We start from the raw sequence: 24,162 nt of genomic DNA, 5'->3' as shown, positions 1-24,162 counted from the left end.
TTTTTCCACAATAATTCCTAAAAATCTGCTGCATAAGCTCCACAGAGCTTATTAAATATCTGACGACTCTCTATATCTCGCTCTCTCCCATATCTAAAGATCTATATCTATATATAAGATTGCTTTATTAGTTAGAAAACTAGCTTTAATTTACATAGAGATTAAAGTATGTAAAAGATATTAAAAACGCATTGCATACGGATTGGGGCCAGGTAGGAAGGGCCCTACCATGATGCGGGTCCCAGGATGGTAGGCCAATTTGTGAAAGTCCAGAGCTCCTACACTTTCCATGCTTGCCAGTGTGATGGAGTCAGGGGAAAATGGTCGCCAGAGTCGGCACATGAGCAATTGAGATCTCATGTGCCGAGATCTTGTGAGACGGTGCCGAGATCTTAATCTGCACGTGCCGCTTGCAGCAGTCCACCACTTTGGAAAGCATGAAAAGTGCAGGGGCTCCAACCTTTAACAAAACGTTGGCGGAGCCCCCCGCAGTGCAGAACACCCCATCCCACCAGCCTGTGACCTGCAGCATCGCTCCGATCCTGCCGCCACCAGAAACTTCCTGCAGCAGCACCCCTAGGACCCCGTTCCACAGCAGCCAGTAAGCTACATTCACATTATAACTTTCACCCCCATGTTCCCCCAAAATTTTGGGGAAAAAGTGCATCTTATAATCCGAAAAATACAGTGTACATATTGCATGTTAAATGCATACACTCCATGCTAAACATATAGTGTATGTTAGACACACAGGCTACATGCTATATAAACATTGCAGGTTTACAATACATGCATGTTACACACACGTACACTGAATGTTATAAACACTGCATTTGCAAGTACACACTATTATATACATTGCATGTAACATACACAATAAGTTATTCACACTGCATGCTACGCACATATAAGCTTTAAGTTTCACACACATCTGCTGCATGTTACATACATACAAAGTGCATATTATTCACACCATATGTAATATCCACGCAATCATACACATTGCTTGTCACACATACACACATTGCATGTTACACACCAACAAACAATGTATGCTACATAACACAGACATTAAATGGTGTAAAAAAAAAAAGCTGATTTTTTTTCTCCCAATTTCATGTTTAGTGTATTCCATGTTTGTTGCCAGTAAAAGGTTGACGGTCCTTTTTTTAACATAGAAATATCAAAACGGTGGTCTGTAATGGCCCAAAAAGGCAAGTTTTTATGAGGAGTGCTGCTGAAGAGACAAAGTGTCTATGAACGTTTGGCATTCGGTGATCAAAACGGAGTGCAATGATTTATTTTTTGAATTGGCCTGTATTAAAGCGTATCTGTCTAGATCATATGTAAAGTAAACAATCAAATAATGCACCGAATGTGATTACAGAATCCCCAGAATCCATGGTCTGTAATCTCATACTGTGACAAACACATAACATTTGTTATAGACTCTCTCTGTGTCTTACTATGTATTTTTTGCTGAAATTACAGTATATGCGTATGCATGCTGTGTAACACGCCAGGGCGTTGTAGGGCATCGTGGCAATACAATTGGAAGACACAGTCCATATAAAGAAAGTGCGAGCTTTATTTTAAGCCAAAAAGGTAACAAACAGTAAAGAAACCAAAAACAACAAAGACTTGCCCAGCTAGGCATTAACTAACATACCACACCACAACCAGCGATGTACGCGGGCTTGGCTTTCATCATCTCAGGATTTAACACATTTACTCAATGTGCATTTCCTCCTCAGGAACAATTATGTCAGCGAGGAGGCTGTGACACTGAAGCTTTTCCTTCAGCCTTTTCTGTGTCCGTAATGAGACGACCTCTGTCAGCTGAGCTGGCTAAGCCTCCAATACCACCCGTACTGAAGCGAGAGTGAGAGATATGTGCCCCACCACTAAATCCTCATCATCAGTCCAATAAAAACCAGGCCCGGAACTATCATAAATAAAATGGCTCTGCATCTAAGCTGCTGCACCTAGCAGTACTACCCGGCTTTTAATATCTCGCCCACCTTAACTTTCTGGGGGAGATATATACTCCATCCATTATCTTCCCTGTCGGTCACCTTCAGTTGCTACAAAACTTAATAGCGAAGCTGCAATACGTTGATGATCCCCTGCTGGTCTCATATCCTATTTCTGAGACTGGCAAAAAAAAGTGAAGGGTTATAGGAGGATAGTCTCCATATTGTATTTGTCTTAAGCACCATGAGAGTGAATCATAATCATAAATTCATCTTGCTCGGTTACCAACTGTATTGACTAGTGGGCAGAAGAAACCAAGAAAATTGGCCAAAGGTACAAGGTGTTCTTCCCCAGGGAAAAATTTTAAAACCCACTTACATTGAGGCTGGACTATAGTCTGTGTGTATGGAGCTTTAATATAACATTGAACCACCGCTCCCTGGATAAAGGACTACATCAAGATCTGAATACCAAGCTCCACTGACTGGAATATCTTATCACCACACTTAGGGTGGTCTCACACGTCCAGATAATTCCGATACCGGAAAAAATGGTACCGGAGCTCTCCGTGTTTCTGTGTGGATACGTGGTACCTCCGTGTGGCACACATGTGGCAACTGTGTGCGCATCAGGACCACACGGATGGCTGCCGGGGAAGAAGCTCTACAGTAAGTGCTGTTCCTCGGTGGCTGGTGAGAAGAATGAAAAAACCTGACGTGGGGTCCCCCTTTTATTTGTAACCAACCCGGCGAAACTCACAGCTGGGGGCTGCTATTTTCCAACTGGTAAGGGGCCATTGATCTTGGCCCCCCACAGCCTAAAAAAAAGCAGCCTCCAGCTGCCCAGAAAAGGCACATTTATTAGATGCACCTATTCTGGAGCTTTGTCGGGTTCTTCACACTTGAATGACAGTCGTGGTCAGAACCAGCCGCTGGGGAATATCGCTTACAGTAGCGCTTCTTCCCTGGTGGCTGTCCATGGGCACAGAGGTTAGTGCGAACTGTTCTCCGTGTACACGTGTTCAGCACTTTTGCGGACCGTGCGCTCCCACAAACACTGACATGTCTCCATGCTTTTCACACAGACCGCAGAGACACATTCATTTTAATGTGTCTATATGTGTCAGTGTCTCCTGTATGTGAGGAAGCTGTCACTACACGTACCGGAGCCACTGACGTGTGAAAAAGGCCTTCGGGAGGTAACTTTAGTTTAGTTTGGTTTATGTAAATACTTTTATATGACCTTTCTTTGTATTGTCTTTTTCTACCTGTAACTGGTATGCATTGTTGCCAAGTCATTTTAAACAATTGCATTTAATATCTGTTGTGTTGATGGAAGTCAATTATGTTTAGTGATAAATCCGATTATATCGGATGAGTGCTATCTTTGGTTTTCCAAGTGTTGGATCAAAATTTGCAATGCAAGTATATGGCTTTGTGAAAAACATCACACCGTAGGTCCGTACTCAGATGAAATCCAAGTGTGGTCCAATTTTCATGGACTGACAGAATGGGAAGGGGTGGAAAAACTTTTTTTATTCTCCCCACCTGTGAGAAAAACTGATACCAATCTGATCAGAATAGCTGGACCGTTTTTCTTCGCTGGAGAGAAAAAACTTGTGCACACCTACACATACTATGCATATAGTAGTGGGTTGGAATGGATACAGAATACCTTCACAGTGTGGTACTTCTTCTAGTTGCTGGGCAGCGGGTGGGTATATTCCTATATTAGGCAGGAGTCCCGAAAAGGTAAGGTAACTTAGAGTATTGTATCAGGCATAGATAGCTTGGGGTAATATGGGATAGCTCTTTGCTCTTTGTTAAGACCCTCAAGGAAATAGACCATACTATAGGGCCAAGCCAATGCGATGCAACATCAGGGCTTATTCACACGTCAATATTTAGTCGGTATTTTTCAGCAGCGTTTGTTTGCCAAAACCAGGATTTGAACTTACAGAAAAACACCTGTTCTGTGTTTTAGAGACACTTCTGGATTTGGCACAAAAATACTGATCAAAAATACTGCCATGTGAATATAGCCTAAAGTGTAGTGTGCCATGACATGCACCATGACATATTTCTGGGAGGAGTATTAGAATATAATGTAAGATAGTAATTCCATACTGTTTACTCACGGGACAGTCCTCATCCACAATGAAGATGGTACATCTCTGAGCCTGCATGAAGGACAGAATAGTTGCTGCAATCTTCTTTAGGATAACCTCCAGTGACTGTTGTTCTTCAAAAATTAATGTTGCAAGGTCAAGTAGAACCTACAATTTCAAATGAAAAATGTCTCAGTTTAAAAAACCCATTTCTACTTATCTGGTCACTTCGCTGTACAAGGTATTTTTTGGGGGTAGAACAATTTGTACATTTTTAAACTCCATTCTTCATAGATAGACTGTACATCATGCCACCAACATTTTGCTTATTTTGAAAAGATTTAAATGCAAGTTCCATTTCATACAAAGATACATGTAATACTACAGTGTGCGGTCAGACAGCTATATAGCACGGATGATGATTGCATTGCAGGGCATGGACTGACAATTGGCTCTGCTGACCCGAATGTAACAGTTTCTTGTCAGTCTATGCCTTACGATACGATCGTCGTCCGTGTTATATGGCTGTCTGACCATGCCCTTAATCTACAAATACACCTATATGATTATTTTGATAGATATAGCACACCAAAAATGCTAAAGCAATATTTGTTATAGCAAAACATAAACTTTATTCATAAAAAGATATTAAAAAAGATATTAAAAAGGTAAAGCACCAGAGATAGGAAAAGGTGGGTGATCCTGGAAGCCAAATTAGGTCACAACATATTGTATAAGGTAACAGGAATATTACAGAGTAACAACATATAATTTGTGGAGATACAGTCCATATTATAGCAGCAAAATAGTTGTAAACAAACACATGTAATCAGCAAGTGCATTGTGAAAGGTAAGTATCCATAGTGTTAATTAAACATCATAAATAGATAGCTACAAATGTGTCAGACCATATGATAGAGCTAAGTAATATTACCTGTAGGTAAGAGATTATCCAGGCACCCACCACACCCGACGCGCGTTTTGCAATGAAATGCTTCATCCCTTTTGTTTCATTGTGAAATGCGCATAGGGTGTGGTGGGTGTTTGGATAACCTCTTACTTGCAGGTAGTGTTACTTAGCTCTATCATATGGTCTGACACATATGCAGCTAAGTAATATTACCTGCAGGTAAGAGGTTATCAAGGCACCCACCATACCCGACACACATTTCGCAATGAAAAGCTTCATCCCTTTTGTTTCATTGCAAAACGCATGTCGGGTGTGGTGGGTGCCTAGATAACCTCTTACCTGCAATTTTATTTTGTTGCTCACTGGCAGTCCAAAGATGTGCCAAATGCGCTTTTTATTAAATTTGACACATGTTATACTAAGGGGCTTCTGTATAAGGTTAAGTTCCCAAAATGAGAGTATGGTGAGTTTTTACACTGTGTATGTCTATTTTCACTGCATTTTATAAAAAGTAAAGTGGATGGGATTTATAGAAATCTCATGCACACTGTGTTCTTTTTTATTTTTTTGCTGTGTGAACTAACCTGCAGTTGCGTGTTTGAAATGTGCAATGTTTCAATTTCGCTTGCGAGTTAGCTGAGTTTTATGTGCAGAATTTCCCCATAGAATTGCATAGGATGCAAAAAATCTGCAGGAAAAAAGGCATACGCGTTTTTAGTGAGTTTCCACTGCATAAAGCTTTAAAACACGTGTAATCCACACCTGACTGTATCAATAAAGTTTTGCTAAAGTGAAATACCAAGGCGTTTCAAAAAGAAAGCAGTTTTATTTAAAACATGACATACCAAAAAGAGACAAAAATCACAGCATCAAAAACATAATAAAAACATATGTGAACAAAAATGAATACCCTCTTATCCTAAATTTAGCTAATTGGCGCACAAATGGTGCAGAAAATCCGCAACATAAAAAACTCACTGAATACTCACCATGGGAACGTAACATTAAACAGAAGACGGGCATATTACATTTTTATTAAATTCATCCCATAAGTTATGCAGGGCAAAGCACCAACATACAGATACATACAGATTTGATAGAAATTAGTGGGGTTGTTTTGAGACAACCCTTGTCCATATTTTCTATAAGGTAAAAGGAAACATGAAGTCACACAAACCCTCATGTCCACCATGACCGCCTGGGCCTAGTGATTGAAGGGCCCATTGACGCCAGCAAATGGTTCAGCTGGATGTGTGTCCTTGGACGAAAATTCAGCTGAAATGTATTGCAGTGCACAGACCCATCGGGTCCATGAGTGGGAAAACACGCTGCAGGCCAATAAGAGGCCTGCAGCTGTAGTCAGCATGTACATGACAGGGAGCGCATAGCAGTGCCATCATGCGCTCCTGTCACTTGCAAGCTGAAGTCAGCTGCCAGCTTCAGAAGAGGAGACTGCATGGTGGGGGAGCAGATGGGAGGTGAGTATTCTTTTTTTTTAATCAGTGCGTACACGGTGGCCTTACTACTGCATGGATGACTATGGGCTGTGCATTCTGCTACATGGATGACTATGAGCTGAGCATTATACTACATGAATGACTATGGGCTGTTCATTATACTACATGGATGACTGGGCTGTGCATTATACTACATGAATGGATGACTATGGGTTGTGCACTAAACTACATGCATGACTATAGGCTGTGGATTATAATATATGGATGACTATGGGCTGTCCATTATATTACATGTGTGACTATAGGCTGTGCATTACGCTACTTCAATAACTATGGGCTATGCATTATATATGGAGGTGCATTATACTATATGGAGGAAAATTAGCTGTGCGTTATAGTATATGAAGGAATATGGGCAGTGCATTATATTATATAAAGGCTATGGCCTGCGTATTATCCAATATGGAGGATTATGGGCTGTACATTATACTATACGGATGACTATGGGAGGCATTATACTATATGTATAGTATTGCAGTATTTACAATAAATATCTCTCATCTAATGTAAGAAGTAAGTGAAATCTTTGGCATTATAGTATACCTAAATTTCTCATAACTTTATTAATCAAATGACTTGCTAAATAAATTTAAAATCTAGCGCAGACATTGACAAGGTTCGAAAAAAAGATTTTTCTTTTGAAATAATAACTTTCTCCTTCAAACTTTGCTTTCGTCAAAGAATGCTCCCTTTGCAGCAATTCCAGCATTGCAGACCTTTGGCATTCTAGCAGTTAATTTGCTGAGGTAATCTGGAGAAATTTCACCCCATGCTTCCAAAAGCCGCTTCCACAAGTTGGTTTGGCTTGATGGTCACTTTTTGCGTACCATACGGTCAAGCTGCTCCCACAACAGCTCAATGGGGTTGAGATCTGGTGACTGCGCTGGACATTCCATTACAGATAGAATACCAGCTGCCTGGTTCTTCCCTAAGTAGTTCTTGCATAATTTGGAGGTGTACTTTGGGTCATTGTCCTGTTGTAGGATGAAATTGGCTCCAATCAAGCGCTGTCCACAGGGTATGGCATGGCGTTGCAAAATGGAGTGACAGCCTTCCTTATTCAAAATCCCTTTTAACTTGTACAAATCTCCTACTTTACCAGCACCAAAGCAACCCCAGACCATCACATTACCTCCACCATGCTGGACAGATGGCGTCAAGTACTCTTCCAGCATCTTTTCAGTTGTTCTGCGTCTCACAAATGTTCTTCTGTGTGATCCAATCACCTCAAACTTGCTTTCGACTGTCCATAACAGTTTTTTCCAATCTTCCTCTGTCCAATGTCTGTGTTCTTTTGCTCATATTAAACTTTTCCTTTTATTAGTCAGTCTCAGACATGGCTTTTTCTTTTGCCTCTCTGCCCTGAAGGCCAGCATCATCGCCTCTTCACTGTAGATGTTGACACTGGCGTTTTGCGTGTTCTATTTAATGAAGCTGCCAGTTGAGGACCTGTGAGGCGTCAGTTTCTCAACTACAGGCCTCCCACTTCTCTTTCTACTCTGGTTGGAGTCTGGTTGTGCTCTCCTCTGAAGGTAGTAGTACACACCTTTGTAGGAAATCTTCAGTTTCTTGGCAATTTCTCGCATGGAATAGCCTTCATTTCTAAGAACAAGAATAGACTGTCGAGTTTCACATGAAAGTTCTTTTTTTCTGGCCATTTTGAAAGTTTAATGGAACCAACAAATGTAATGCTTCAGATTCTCAACTAGCTCAAAGGAAGGTCAGGTTTATAGCTTCTCCAATCAGCCAAACTGTTTTCAGCTATGCTAACATACTTGCACAAGGGTTTTCAAGGGTATTCTAACCATCCATTACCCTTCTTACACAGTTAGCAAACACAAAGTACCATAAGAACACTTGAGTGCTGGTTGTTGAAAATGGGCCTCTATATGTTAGGTGTCGGGTTCCTGCCTCTGTACTGTGGGAATCCCAAGCTTTGCCTTCTGGTGTCTACCATTCAGTCCCAGCTGCAGTGGAGCCTGCTCAGCAAAGGCGGAGATCCCGGCGTCTTGCTCAAGCTAGTGCTGTTGGGTTGGTTACTGCTGCCTTCCCTGGTTCAGCTATAGCAGTCTGCACTAGTCAGCTGCAAGCAGCTCCAGAGTCTAAGTCCCTTTTGCAGCCCACTGAGCATGCCTCTCATAGGAGGTCGGAGGTCACGTGCTCAGGTCCTCAAGCAGCTCGAATTGGACCATCAGGAAGGTCCCGGAAGGACACTGCTATAAAAGGGTTGCATGGCCGCTCGGCCATGTGTTAGTATAGACTCATTTTGTTATTGGTATGTGTGATGATGGATGCATGAATCTGGTGAATGACGCATTATATTACCCCCTCCTTTGATACGCATGTGTTAGGGTATCTGAGTCAGCGCCAATGGGTGGCTATGTTTCCGCCACCATGCTCCTAGCATTATCACACACTAGCGTCTGGTGATGTCATCCTGTATAAGGCACTACCGTATCGCACCAAGTCAGCACCTGCCATTGCAGCGCCATGCGCAAGTTGTGCACTGTTTAGCCCAACCTTGGGTGATTAGTGGCGCATGCCAGTGAGGCGCCGTGCACCCTTGCGCGTCTCTCGCTCACCGCAATTGTGGCGCTGAGCGCTCCTGGTCTAGAGGGACCCTTTCCCTTGTCTCTGGGGCAGAGTCTTGTGACCGTATAGCAGCACTCCCCCAGCCGAGTCCTGTGAGGTTAACAGGCTCTGGCTTTACTTCCAGCGGCTCTGTGAAGTAACAGTGTTCGCCCTCCTATACGCACCGGGTCAGTGGTTACCTGACGGTGTTCAGATAGAACTCCGCCATTACCTAGCAGCAGTATACCATTTCTGCACAGTGTAGCCCGGGTTGCGATTGCACTCTCTTATATTTTATCTTTAGTGTGATCCACAACCCTAACACTATACACCTATGAAGATATTGCATTACAAACCAGATGTTTGCAGCTAGAATAGTCATTTACCACATTAACAATATATAGAGTGTATTTCTGAATCATTTAATGTTAGCTTCATTGGAAAAAACTGTGCTTTTCTTTCAAAAATAAGGAAATTTCTAAGTGACCCTAAACTTTTGAACGGTAGTGTATGTGTGGAGAAAAAAATGGCACAGAATTTCAGGAAAATAACATCTCGCCAACCATTAAGCATGGGGATAGACCAATCATGCATTGGGGTTCTGTTGTAGCCAATGGCACAGGAAAAATTTCACAGGTAAAGGGAAGAATGGATTCCATGAAATTTCAACAAATTCTTGAAGCAAACAACACCATCTGTAAAAAAGCTGAAGTTGAAATGGATGGCTTCTACAAATCGATAATGATCATAAATGCACATCAAAATCCACAATATACTACCATAAAAGGCACAAGCTGAAGGTTTTACAATGGCCCTCACAATCCCCTGATCTGAACATCATTGAAAATCTGTGGCTAGATCTCAAAGTAGTGGTGCATGCAAGGCTACACAGAAATCTCACAGAACTGGAAGAATTTTCCAAAGGAAGAATGGATGAAAATCCCTCAAACAAGAATTGAAAGACTCTTGGCTAGCTGCAAAAAGAGTTTACAAGCTACAATACTTTCAAAAAGGGTGTGCTACTAGGTGCTAACCATTCAGCAAGCCTAAATTTTAGCATTGGTCTATTTTCTTTTTTGTAATTTTTAAAATGTAAAAGATGAATATATTTATTTATATATATATCTACTAGCTGAAGAGCCCGGCGCTGCCCGGGCATAGTAACTAACTGTGGTTAGTTGTAGCAAATTAAATTATCCTCCTTCCCATAGTCCCGTGCCCATATACCCGGGCATAGTAACTAACTGTGGTTAGTTATAACAAATTATAATAATCCTCCATCCCATAGTCCCGTGCCCATATACCCATCACACATCCACGATCCCATAGGCCCGTGCCCATATACCCATCATACATATCCTCCATCCCATAGTCGAGTGCCCATATACCCATCATACATATTCTCCATCCCATAGTCCCATGCCCATATACCCATCATACATATCCTCCATCCCATAGTCCCATGCCCATATACCCATCATACATATCCTCCATCCCATAGTCGAGTGCCCATATACCCATCATACATATCCTCCATCCCACAGTCCCGTGCCCATATACCCGGGCATAGTAACTAACTGTGGTTAGTTATAACAAATTATAATAATCCTCCATCCCATAGTCCCGTGCCCATATACCCATCACACATCCACGATCCCATAGGCCCGTGCCCATATACCCATCATACATATCCTCCATCCCATAGTCGAGTGCCCATATACCCATCATACATATTCTCCATCCCATAGTCCCATGCCCATATACCCATCATACATATCCTCCATCCCATAGTCCCATGCCCATATACCCATCATACATATCCTCCATCCCATAGTCGAGTGCCCATATACCCATCATACATATCCTCCATCCCACAGTCCCGTGCCCATATACCCGTCATACATATCCTCCATACCATAGTCCCGTGCCCATATACCCGTCATACATATCCTCCATCCCATAGTCCCGTGCCCATATACCCGTCATACATATCCTCCATCCCATAGTCCAGTGCCCATATACCCATCACACATCCTCCATCCCATAGTCCCGTTCCCATATACCCATCATACATATCCTCCATCCCATATACTCATCACACATCCTCCATTCCATAGTCAACCATTATGACATCATAATGAGCGGCGGCGGGGCTTGCAACCTTTGATGACATCAGCGTCGCCATGGCAACCATTATGACATCATAATGAGGGGCGGGGCTTGAAGCGCACACACTGCTTCCCCAGTATGCAAATAGGGGCATTGTGACATCACAATGAGGGGCGGGGCTTGACGCGCACACACTTTTTCCTCCAGTATGTAGATAGGGGCAAAATTGTTTGGTGAATTGGAACGCGCGGGGTTAAAATTTCGCCTCACAACATAGCTTAGGACGCTCTCGGGGTCCAGACGTGTGACTGTGCCAAATTTTGTGGCTGTAGCTGCGACGGTGCGGATGCCTATCCCGGACATACACACATACACACACACACACACACACACACACACACATACATGCACACTTTGAGCTTTATATATTAGATATATCTATATATACACATATATACTTTTTTTGTGCCTAAAATGCAAAAGGAATGTGTAATCTTTAAACCCTTCACGATATGCGCCATATATATGGCACGTGTCGTGTCTCTCACCTTTTCCTGCATCTCAGCTGATTTGATCATCTGAAATGTGCCCCTAACAGTAACGGGAGGAATCGCGATCCACATGTGACTGTAAACATGTTAAATGTTGCTGATTGACAGTGGCATTTAACAACCATGCTCCGGAAGTGCGTCACAAACCGCGCCCGCAGGTTGCCGATGAGTTGCCATGATAACGTGGGGTATGCAGAAGACCCCTGTTGTTGTCATAGCCAATCTCCTATGAGTGCCACCCATAGCAGATGAGTGCCACCCATAGCAGATGAGCCTATGTAGAGCAGGGCTGCAGCCCTGCTCTATATAGCACAAGTGATCAGAAGATCGCAGCTTCTAGTCTCCCATGGAGACTATTGAAGTATGTAAAAAGTGAAAAAAAGGCTTTTAAAAATATTTAAAACATATAAAAGGTCAAATCAACCCCCCCCTGACAATAAAATAATAATATAAAAAATACACATATTTGGTATTGCCACGTTCAGAAATGCCCGATGGCTGCCACAATATAACAATAAAATGCAATAACAGGCGATCAAAACTTTGTATCTATCACAATATAGTGTCAATAAAAAGTCAGCTCGGCGCGCATATAAATAAGCCCTCACCCAGCTCCAGATCATGAAAAATGGAGACGCTACAGGTCTCAGAAAATAGCAGTTTTTTCTATTTTTTTTTTTTTAAACAAACTTTGGATTTTTTTCACCACTTAAATAAAAAAAGAACGTTGACATGTTTGATATCCACGATCTCGTAATGGAGAATCAAAATGGTAGGTCAGTTTTAGCATTTGGTGAATATAGTAAAAAAAAAATACCAATTGTGGAATTGCATTTTTTTGCAATTTCACCACACTTGGAATTTTTTTTTGCAATTTTCCAGTATATTATATGGTAAAATCAATGGTGTCGTTCAAAAGAACAAATTGTCTCGCCAAAAAATGACCATATTGATGGAAAAATATAAAGTTCTGGCTCTGGGAAAAAGGTGAGAAAAAACAAACACAAAGATGGAAAATGGCCCGGGGGGTCAAGGGGTTAACTTTAGCCCTTTGAGGTTATGTGCACACTAGGGTGACCGCAAAAAATCGATGTCGGAATTTTGTCCGTCTGGACCCCACAAAACGATTCCCCTTTCCAGATATTGAGATAGCCAAAATTTGAGCTCGATCAAACGACGTTAACCCGTGCCGCTCGTCGCTCAAAGTTTGAAAAAATCCAAATTGAGGTATTTTAAGATTTAGGTATTTTGCATAGTCTGTTAGACTATAAAGAATGTGACAACAACATTGCAGAAATAGCCCTGACCAAATTTTCGAACCATTTGTGGTATTTGAATGCAGAGTTGGTGGGATTATCGTTTTTTGATCCCACCATTACAGACAATGAAAAGTTGTTAATGGCTAATAAATTGCTCAGTAGCACAGATGAACCATCAGAGCATGCTAGGGTTGTAAATCCAAAAGTTAGGAAAGAAAAATTAAAAGAGGTAGGAAGTAACCGACTTTAACGACCATCTGACAAAAGATGAAGAACAAAAGCAATATGTCCTGCAAGTTGTAAGCAAATGCCGAGCATTATATTCTAACTAGTGTTGAGCATTCCGATACCGCAAGTATCGGGTATCGGCCGATACTTGCTGTATCGGAATTCCGATACCGACTTCCGATATTTTTTCAATATCGGAAGTCGGCATCGGAATCGGAAGTTCAAAGTTGATTGACAGCCTGACGTCATCATGATGCGCGGTGTGTGCGCATCATGATGCGCCGTCATTTCGGGCCTTCCGGGGGTCTCTGCCGGCCTGCCGGGGGGCTGTGCCGGCCTGCCGGGGGGCTGTGTGGACTGCCCGGGGTCTGTACCGGCCTGCCGGGGGGCTGTGCCGGCCTGCCGGTGGTCTGTGCACCCTGTGGGGGTCTGTACCGGCCTGCCGGGGGGCTGTGCCGGCCTGCCGGTGGTCTGTGCACCCTGTGGGGGTCTGTACCGGCCTGCCGGGGGGCTGTGCCGGCCTGCCGGGGGGCTGTGCTGATGTCCGGGGGTCTGTGCAAGCATCGTCCGATGGGACTACAAATCCCATCTGGCGATGCCTGCTACCATGACAGTGATTGACACATTAGCCAATGATGGGACAGTAGTAGTCCCATCATCCGGCTAATGTGTTAAATGTTAAAAAAAAAAAAAAAAAATACTACATACATACATACTACATGCTACATACATACTACATACATACCACATATATACTACATACATAACACATATATACTACATACATACTACATACATACTACATACATACTACATACATACTACATATATACTACATGCATGCTACATACATACTACATGCTACATACATACTACATACATACTACATGCATGCTACATACATACTACATGCTACATACATACTACATACATACTACATGCATGCTACATACATACTACATGCTACATACATACTACATATATACTACATGCATGCTACATACATATTACATGCTACATACATACTACATATATACTACATGCATGCTACATACATACTACATGCTACATACATACTACATATATACTACATACATACTACATACATACTACATGCATGCTACATACATACTACATGCTACATACATACTACATATATACTACATGCATGCTACATACATACTACATGCTACATACATACTACATATATACTACATGCATGCTACATACATACTACATGCTACATACATACTACATATATACTACATGCATGTTACATACATACTACATACATACTACATGCTACATACATACCACATATATACTACATACATACTACATACAATACATTCATACAATACATACATAGACATACAGTACATATAACATAGAGTAACATACTTACCAATACTTGTCACATTGTTCCCCGAAGCCATTGTCTTTTACGGAATAAATATTAACATAACAAACCACAAAAATACTCACCCACGATCCGAAGCAGTCCACGAGTGTGTCCCACGACGATCTTGGGTAGAGAACTGCAGCATCAGCTGTTGCTGCCGTTCTCTACGGGCTGCAGGAATCCAATGACGGAAGGTAGGTATCCTTCCGCACTGTATTCCTCCGCCACTTAAAAAAAAAAAAGTCCCTAGTCTCACTTTATGCCATTGCTGTGTGGGAAATTCCTAGTGCACACGTTACGGATTCTGCAGCGGATTTGGCCCTGCGAATCCGCAGCAGATTCTCCTGCGGTGTACAGTACCATTATATTCAATGTAAAATAGAAAACGCTGTGCACATGCTGCAGAAAAATCCATGCGGAAACGCAGCGTTTTTTTTTCTCAGCATGTCAATTCTTCGTGCGAAATTCGCAGCGTTTTTACACCTGCTCCATTCTAGGAATCTGCAGGTGTAAAAACGCAGGTGATATCCGCAAAAAAACTGCAGAAAATCTGCAGGAAATCCGCACTAAATATGCAGGTCATTTTACCTGCGGATTTAGCAAGATTCGCACCGTGTGCACATACCCTTAGAGATCATTTCATTTAATTATAGAAATTTTGACCAGGGGCGCACAAACTTTACCTGCCACTGTAGCTCATTCAAGTTAATAAGTCCATGAGAAAGATGAATAGCCTGTGGATAAAATCCATGTGTCATTCGAATACTGTGCATTTTTCGCTGAATGGAAGTAGATGACAGAGAAGCTTTGATTTTTTTTCATAGGATAGAAAAAGACCGATGACCGATTGTGAAATCTGATACATAGCTCAAAAATGGATCCAACACAATGAAAAGAAAAAAAGTTTTTCATGTATGAGAAAAAAATTGAAGTGTGAATTCAGTTTCAGAATTAAAAAATATGCGCTGACATGAATAGCATACAGCTCTGCGTAACCTGTCACCATCAACACTCACATATCTCATTAACAAGGGGGATGGTTAACACCCAGTTGTGAATTTACACATTTCTAGGAGAGAAAAGCCAGGAAGTGGGACACCTCCGAGATCTAAGAAAAGATGCTCCAGAACTGTTATATCAAGGTGAAAAAAGTATTTACTAAGACATCCAGGAACGGAAAGCTGATAAATCATCTATAAAAGTGATCTGAGTGGCATCTGCAACCACAGCATTAGGTATAGTGTAGATAAGCGGATCGGAAAATAATTGAACACTGTGAAATTTTATTAAATGCTCTGGGGTCTGCAGAGACCTCAGAATATAATAAGCATAATATATATATTATTATGATTATTTTCTGGTCTCTCTTCACTTACTAGAACTGTAAGTGGGTACAGAGGCTACCTAATGCCCTGCACTGCTTGATTATGTCCCTGGTTAGCTGTTATATTTAATATGTCTTATAATATTGCCATGTTGTGTCATGTATTATATAAATATATATATATTCTTGTATTGGATAGATAGTTAGATTTAGAATTTAGATTTAGCCTCTGAGGGGGCACAACAGAGTAAGACAGGAGTAGGTTAGACCAATAGAATTTAATTAGTTAGGAGGGGCCAACTTAGAGTAGTTTGGGGATCTTCCTGGGTTCAGGGAGAAGGGGCTGGGAGCCCAGACAGGACAGTTGAGTCTGGTAATGTTCCAGCATAAGAGCCCAGTTGTCCAGAGCCTATGGGCTGACAGGTCATCACACGGTGGTGGAGGAATACAGGGCAGCATCAATATGGTAGCAGCTAACTTCGTGGGAACAGCCTTAGTGCACACGTGTGCACACGTAGTGAAAGGTGCTGCGGATTTTTCCGCGCAGATTTTGAAAAATCCACAGGTAAATCCACAAGTCAAAAGACCTGCGGTTTACCTGCGGATTAGCCTGTGGTTTAGCCCTGCGGTTTCACACCTCTACAATGGAAAAGGTGGGAAACTGCTGCAGATTCCGCACAAAGAATTGACATGCTGCGGATTTGAACCGGCAGCAAATCCGCGCGGAATAATCCGCAGCATGTGCACTGCGTTTTTCATTTTACCCTTGAAAACAATGGTACTGTACAACGCAGCTAAATCTGCTGCGGTTCCGCAGTGCTAAAAACACTGCGGATTAGAGTTGAGCAAAACGGGTCGAAAAATTTCAAAAGTCGCCGACTTTTGGCAAAGTCGGGTTTCATGGAACGAAACCCGACCCTAGGATGAGGTCGGCCACGAGGTCGGCGACTTACGTGCCAAAGTCGAGTTTCAAAAGTTTGTTTTGCGCTCTTTTTCAGCCAGTCAGGATCCACGGACACTGTGGGCAACGTGATGACATAGGCAGGGGTCACCACCATCTTTCAGAAGGGCATGCAAGTGATTGGCTTGCTTTGGTGGGCATCACAGGGGTTATAAAAGGGCGTGCACGCCGACCGCCATCTTACTTCTGCCGATCTTAGCATAGGGAGAGGTTGCTGCTGCTGATTCTGTAGGGAGAGCGTTAGGCAGGGAAGAAGAAAAAAAAACTGCTTCTGCTGCTAGCGATTTTGCCTGTACAACACACCAGTCACTGTGTGTGCAGTGCAAGGGGAGGCTATATAGTGGTGGATCAGTGGTGTTGGTTGTTAGGCTGCCTTCTAAGGCTTCCTGACAGCTGCATTGCTGTTTACCCACTGCTCTGCAAACTGCTTTTTTAAAAGCAATCCAAATTTTTTTTTTTGTCCTGCTGAGGTACTGAGTGTGCATTTATTCACACCATACAGCGGTGCACACTCCTCACACAGTACCGTGTAACGGCTGTTATCACAGCCACAGTGAAGCTATCTGTGTGTCACTCTGTGAGAATAAAGAAACCACTGGAGCCATAGGCGGAGGAGGACATGACTTGGGGATGGGTGGACCTTTACTCCTGCAGCTTTTTGGTATAGTGTAGATTTTTAAGCTAGAGTGATGTTGCTTTCAGAGTAAGAAGCACAGTATGTATGTGCCTGGTGGGTTACTGTGAGGAGGGTGGGGTTATATAGAGCAGGAAATCTGTGTCTCTCCCTCTTTCTTGCACAGGATGAACAGGAGGAAGCATGTCTGCAGTGTCAGGGAGTATAATACTGGGGTTATCACCTCACACGACAGATGATAGCAGCACATTCACCTCAGACATCATGTACCAGTGTAGTATCAGCTCCTACATTATGTATGGGATTAATATTACCTCAGCAATTCATGTAGCTTCCATGTCCCTCATGTGCATGCTACATTTTCCTCACAGACTGTGAGCTTCCGTGTGACCTCCCTGCAGACATGTTTGATATACTACTCTGCAATCACCTCAGACATTGTGTAGTGTGTACTAGGGTAGTATCAGCGCCTACATCATATCTGTGTGACCTCCCTGCAGACATGTTTGATATACTACTCTGCAATCACCTCAGACATTGTGTAGTGTGTACTAGGGTAGTATCAGCATATCTGGGATCAAGATTACCTCAGAAATTCATGTAGCTGCCATGTTCCTTCACTTATTGCAGAGGCAGTTTTTGTGTGACCACCCTGCAGACATTTCAGATATACCACATTACTGCTGTATTATACAGAGTCTTCATGAGTTCTGGGTTTATGTATGATAGGACAGAGCAGTGTCTGGCATTACTATGGTGGAGCTGGGCAGTCACATGTATTAGAGACACTGGTGAGAGGAGCAGTCGGGGATGGTATATATGTATGATGATGAGAGGAGCAGTCGGGGGATGGTATATGTATGATGGTGAGAGGCTGCACTTCATGTCAGTGCACTGTATACTGACCCTGCTGTGTGCTGATTACCCCCCTTCCCAGTTATGGAGTCTGATGATCTGTATGTGGCCTCATCTCTGTTACATACTGTGATGCTGGGTGTGCAGATCCTGTGTAACCAGGTTACTCACTATATGTGGTGTATGTGTAAAGGCTCTATTCCTGTGCTGTATACTTAACCTGTACCACAGGTCTGTATACATGATATCACTCCTCACTCTGCTATATACTGATCATGCTGTGTGCGGATTATCCCCCCATCCCAGTTATGGAGTCTGATGAGCTGTATGTGACCTCATCTCTGTTACATACTGTGATGCTGGGTGTGCAGATCCTGTGGAACCAGGTTACTCACTATATGTGGTGTATATGTAAAGGCTCTATTCCTGTGCTGTATACTTAACCTGTACCACAGGTCTGTATACATGATATCACTCCTCACTCTGCTATATACGGATCATGCTGGGTATAGACATCCTGTGTCTCCAGGTCATTTTCCTGGCTGTACATATAACCTGGACATGACTTCCAGCTTAGTGCTTGATTTCTGTAGCGATTGCTGCCTTTAGTCCTCCCCCTCATATATTGCATGATCAGAGTGTACCCACCAAGAGCTTATTTTATATTACCTAAGATGGTGGATGGAACAGGCCTGAATGGTTTATGTTTTTATCATGTGTAAAATAAATAATCAGTGAGTGACTCGGCACATTTGAGTGTGCACTAATAACTCAGCACATGGCGGGCAGTGAGTGGGCACTAATAACTCAGCACATGGCGGGCAGTGAGGGGGCACTCCTAGTGTGAGGCTGCACATTGCTCTGGAGGACACATCATGGGCCCAGTTTTCAGCCCTGTCTCTCGTCTTTTGTAATTGTATGTAGTAGAGTGACTGGGATACAGAACTTGCAGTTTTCTGCACACACACCTATGGCTGCAGGCAGCTTATATTAGACCTACATATTTCTTACCATTTATGTGCAGCTGGTGATTAGAGTCTGTAACTGCTGTAGAGGAGCAGGCGGCTTCTCATTTATTGTTACAGCATATAACACAGCATTGCCCATCTCTGTCTATTTCTGGACCTTACGATGGGATATTTTCCATTATTAACCTGTTGTATACCTTGGTTGTAAACCTGTGAGTTTTTCACCCTCACTTATCCCACATTTTGTGCGGTTGGAGGGGTCCTTGAAGTTGGCTAAATATGGTCTGGGGGATCCATTGGGATATGGTTTCCTCCTTTTGGAATTCAATATGGTTCTGGATCTGGTGAAAGGTGGAGGGGAGTTTCGGCAAGGCTTTGTCGGATCCCCAGGAAATTCAAGTGAACATCGGAACCCTTGTGGTTATGGTGCTCCCGAGCTGGTGGGGTAACGGCTGGGAGTAATTGTTGGTACATTTTATGTTCACTTTATGTTTAGTAATCACTGGATTTTGGGAGCTTCAAGGACTCCTACCAGCGTGTTAATATTATTTATGTTTTGATGTTTTATGGTATGTTTGTTTTAATAAAGGTGTGAATAATAACTTAAAAAAAAAAAAAAAAAAAAAGGGGATCAGTGTATACCCACCAAGTGCTTATTTTATATTACTTAAGATGGCAGATGGCACAGGCCTGAGTGGATTACCTGGAGCCTGGTGGTTAGGGGGGTCCTAGAAGTTGGTTAGAAATTGGTCTGGGGGATTCATTGGGATATGGATTCCTCTTTTTGGAAGTTAATATGGTTCTGGACCTGGTGAAAGGTGGAGGAAATTCAAGTGAACGTTGGAACCCTTGTGGCTATGTGCTCCCGATCTAGTGGGGGTAACAGCTGGGTGTAATTGTTGGTACATTTTATGTTTGGTAATCACCAGATTTGGGAGCTTTAAGGACTCCCCCCAGCGTATTAATGTGATTTATGCTTTAAAGTTTATTTTATGTTTATTTTAATAAGAACATGAATTTAAAAAACAAAAAAAAAACCAAACATTTGTTTTCCTTTTAGTGGGTCCTGGAAGCTATTTATAAATTGGTCAGTAGGGGTAACCATATTAAGTATGGACCTCTGGGTGGGGTTCTTGGAGTTGATGCTGAATCAGCAAAAAGGAATTGGAAGTTAAAATTCTGGATCTGGCTTTTGGTTACAGCTCTGGACGGGGTGTTACCCGGGAGCTTTCGGTGGTTGGACTTCCCGGAATGGGATGTTTGGTGCCCTCGAGCTGGTGGTTTACGGCTGTGGGTAACGTGGATTTTTTAGGTTCTTGTGTGTTTGCCAAAATATTTAGCCAGTATTTTTGGGGCTCCAAGAACCCTCCCCTCATGTCGTATATGATTGTGTATTTAATACTTATTGTAAATGTTTGTTATTTGTTAATAAACTGGCCGCGGACCCCCCCCCCTGGGTTTGGAAGGATAACCAATTCAGGTATGGCACCCTGGTTTTGAGGGGTAATCATCTCGTGTATGGCCCCCTGGTGTGGAGGGTAACCATCTCGTGTATGGCCCCCTGGTGTGGAGGGGGTAACCATCTCGGGTATGGCCCCCTGGTATGGAGGGGTGACCATCAAGGTATGGCCCCCTGGTCTCCAGAAGCATTTATATTTTATAGGACCCTGTTAGGGTAATGTCCCTGGGGTCAGGGCAATCATATTTTGCATGCCTACAGAAGAAATTGGCTCCTCTGTGCCAGGGACGGCGGCTGGAGGGGTGAAGAGAACAAGGTTGTCGTCTGGACAATGCAGTTATCTAGTGCACAAAACTGAAGAGCACTGCACCTGATCTGTGTGCCCTTGAGTCAGTGGGAGTGACTAAGGGTAAAGTAATCAAGTGCATTAACATGAAGGGCGATATGCCTATTCCCGATGCCCTTGAGCTGGTGTGAGCGGCTAAGGGTATCATCAAGTGCATTAACACAAAGGGCAGTATGCCTACTCCCGGTGCCCTTGAGCCAGTGGGAGCCGCTAAGGGTAAAGTAATCAAGTGCATTAACAAAAAGGGCAATATGCCTATTCCCAATGCCTTTGACCCAGTTGGAGAGGTCAACAGTAAATGTTATCAAGTGCATAAAAAACAATTAACAATGGCGTGGCCGGGTTATTAATAATGCCTTTGTAGATTTTTTTTCTGCTTTAGGTTTATTTAAATTGCTGCTTCCAGATATTCTGAATGTTATTTTATGGTCGGTTATAATGTTGATGTTATATTGTGTATAGTTTTAATTACTCCCTATTTATAATATCTTTCTATTGATATGTTCATCACTTTTCGGGTAGTGATAGTAAGTGGGTTTAAGACTTTTTACTGCACAGCTACTGTAAATAATGGTGGTTTCTAGAACTAAAATCTGTGATTTGGTGAATTATTAGAGCTGGCTACAATACATGCGGTATAATAGTTTTTTGAGGCATGACAGATGTCATTATGCAGGTATTCAGATTGTGGCTATGACCATAATTATGGCTTACTTTCCACATTCCCCATTATGGGATCCTCATTGCAGGATGTTTAACAACTGTTATTTTGCTGTAGTTACCGTATTATCGATCATAACTTGGTAGCATGGCATCAATAAAATTAATCTGTCGGAGCTCTGGAATTTTAATTTTATTACTTGTGTGCACAGACTTTCCATAGCATGTAGAAATGGTTGATGGCTTTATTAGGCATGGTTGGTGGGGGCGAGTCCATTTAAGGTGTCAAATGGCCTCTCTGGTGGCGGTTTAGGAGTCAGGTGGAAGTTGCAGGCAAGTTAAGGTGGACTCATTTTAACTAATAGAGGATGTAAAACCTCATGGTGGTGAACAGGCTCGGCTTTGGTGGCCAGCCTCAAGGACGTTGTAATGGTAACGTCAATCAGGGGCGGGCACAGTGGTTAAGCACAGGAGTGAGGATAATAGGGTCATTGGTGCCCTGAAAGTTTACTGGCTCTGCTTGAATGGCAAGCCAATGCGTGCCGCCCCTTTATGGCTGTCTGGCCTGGTTCTGTATGTCAGACAGCTGGGATATCGCAGTACTTGTGAATACCAATGTACTAGCACTTCACCTGACTCCTACTGTGATTGTGTTAATCCTGTGATTTAAATAAAGCTGTGGCCATTTTGACAACCAAAATAATGTGTTGTGTATTTATTCTAGTGCCTAGGTTTACTGTAGTTATGGTGGTTTTAACATGGAGTGGGGGTCCGTCCCATATCCATAAGTCAAGAAACCACTGGAGCCATAGGCGGAGGAGGACATGACTTGGGGATGGGTGGACCTTTACTCCTGCAGCTTTTTGGTATAGTGTAGATTTTTAAGCTAGAGTGATGTTGCTTTCAGAGTAAGAAGCACAGTATGTCTGTGCCTGGTGGGTTACTGTGAGGAGGGTGGGGTTATATAGAGCAGGAAATCTGTGTCTCTCCCTCTTTCTTGCACAGGATGAACAGGAGGAAGCATTTCCCGCCCACCCGCCCTGTTTACAATCATTGTCCTAAAACTTTTGGATTATTGCTTGTATGATGAATGCTTTATGGTATTTTTGAAATTACCATGTATATCTTGTTCCTGGCTCAATTTTATCATGGCTATAAAGAGTTAACAGCATTAACCTTCTAAGCCCAAGGGAAGGGCCATCCTTCAGCCATGGTTCCCTAGAGGTTTCCTCCACAGGGGGTTTTTCCTCTCCTGAGTGCTGTAGGATGACTCTTTGTGAGTCGGAGGTTTGCCAAGCTAGTCCCCTTAATGCTTTTGCAGGGACTTCTAGCTTATAAGTTTACTAAAGTGATTTATTAAAAAAAAAAAAAAATAAAAAAAAAAAAAAAGGTGTCAAATGTGAATTTATAACCCGTCACAGCTTTGCGGTTTAGGAGTCAGGTGGAAGTTGCAGGCAAGTTAAGGTGGACTCATTTTAACTAATAGAGGATGTAAAACCTCATGGTGGTGAACAGGCTCGGCTTTGGTGGCCAGCCTCAAGGGCGTTGTAATGGTAACGTCAATCAGGGGCGGCCACAGTGGTTAAGCACAGGAGTGAGGATAATAGGGTCATTGGTGCCCTGAAAGTTTACTGGCTCTGCTTGAATGGCAAGCCAGTGTGTGCCGCCCCTTTATGGCTGTCTGGCCTGGTTCTGTATGTCAGACAGCTGGGATATCGCAGTACTTGTGAATCCCAATGTACTAGCACTTCACCTGACTCCTACTGTGATTGTGTTAATCCTGTGATTTAAATAAAGCTGTGGCCATTTTGACAACCAAAATAATGTGTTGTGTATTTATTCTAGTGCCTAGGTTTACTGTAGTTATGGTGGTTTTAACATGGAGTGGGGGTCCGTCCCATATCCATAAGTCAGTCGAGGACATGTTCCGTTCTTACAGACCTGCACCTACTAGTTTTGTCTAGCTTTCAAACAGTTAAATATATTTGCTGTTTAATCACATTCAAAACTATAGAGAGACAGCGTGTGTCAGTCCGTATACTTAAAAAACACGGAGCTTGACAATTTTACGTACATCGGACAGATGTACATCTAAATGTACATGTAAATCTTGGACATCTCCCGAGATTTCAGTGCCGAGATGTCCGTCTGCGCATGCGCGGCGGCCATTTTCCAGGAAGAAAGCAGGCATGGAGTGACAGAGACCCCCCCACGCTGAACGGGACAGAGCGCGGCGGCGGCGGGGCGGAAGAAACCACCGGGGGACAGGAGCGCGGCGGTGGCGGACAGCGCAGCGGCAGCATCAGGGCACAGAGTGCCGCGGCAAG

At 42.8% G+C, this 24,162-nt stretch overlaps 1 protein-coding gene across 5 annotated transcripts in view; it reads right to left on the bottom strand.

The window, feature by feature from the left end:
• PDE5A (phosphodiesterase 5A) overlaps nt 1-24,162 on the bottom strand; it is a 461,491-nt gene that overhangs the window by 157,559 nt on the left and 279,770 nt on the right. For all 5 annotated transcript variants that reach the window (XM_073571847.1, XM_073571848.1, XM_073571845.1 and 2 more), the window contains one exon: nt 4,112-4,249. In XM_073571847.1, the coding sequence (XP_073427948.1) occupies nt 4,112-4,249 (138 nt within the window). The remainder of the gene's footprint in view (nt 1-4,111; nt 4,250-24,162) is intronic.

This window comes from Dendrobates tinctorius, unplaced genomic scaffold (genome assembly GCF_039654945.1).
Source record: "Dendrobates tinctorius isolate UK_male_01 unplaced genomic scaffold, ASM3965494v1 ptg000030l, whole genome shotgun sequence".
In the NCBI taxonomy this organism is placed as follows: Eukaryota; Metazoa; Chordata; class Amphibia; order Anura; family Dendrobatidae; genus Dendrobates; species Dendrobates tinctorius.
Note: the sequence above shows the minus strand (reverse complement) of the source record. Positions and strands in the feature narration are given on the sequence as shown.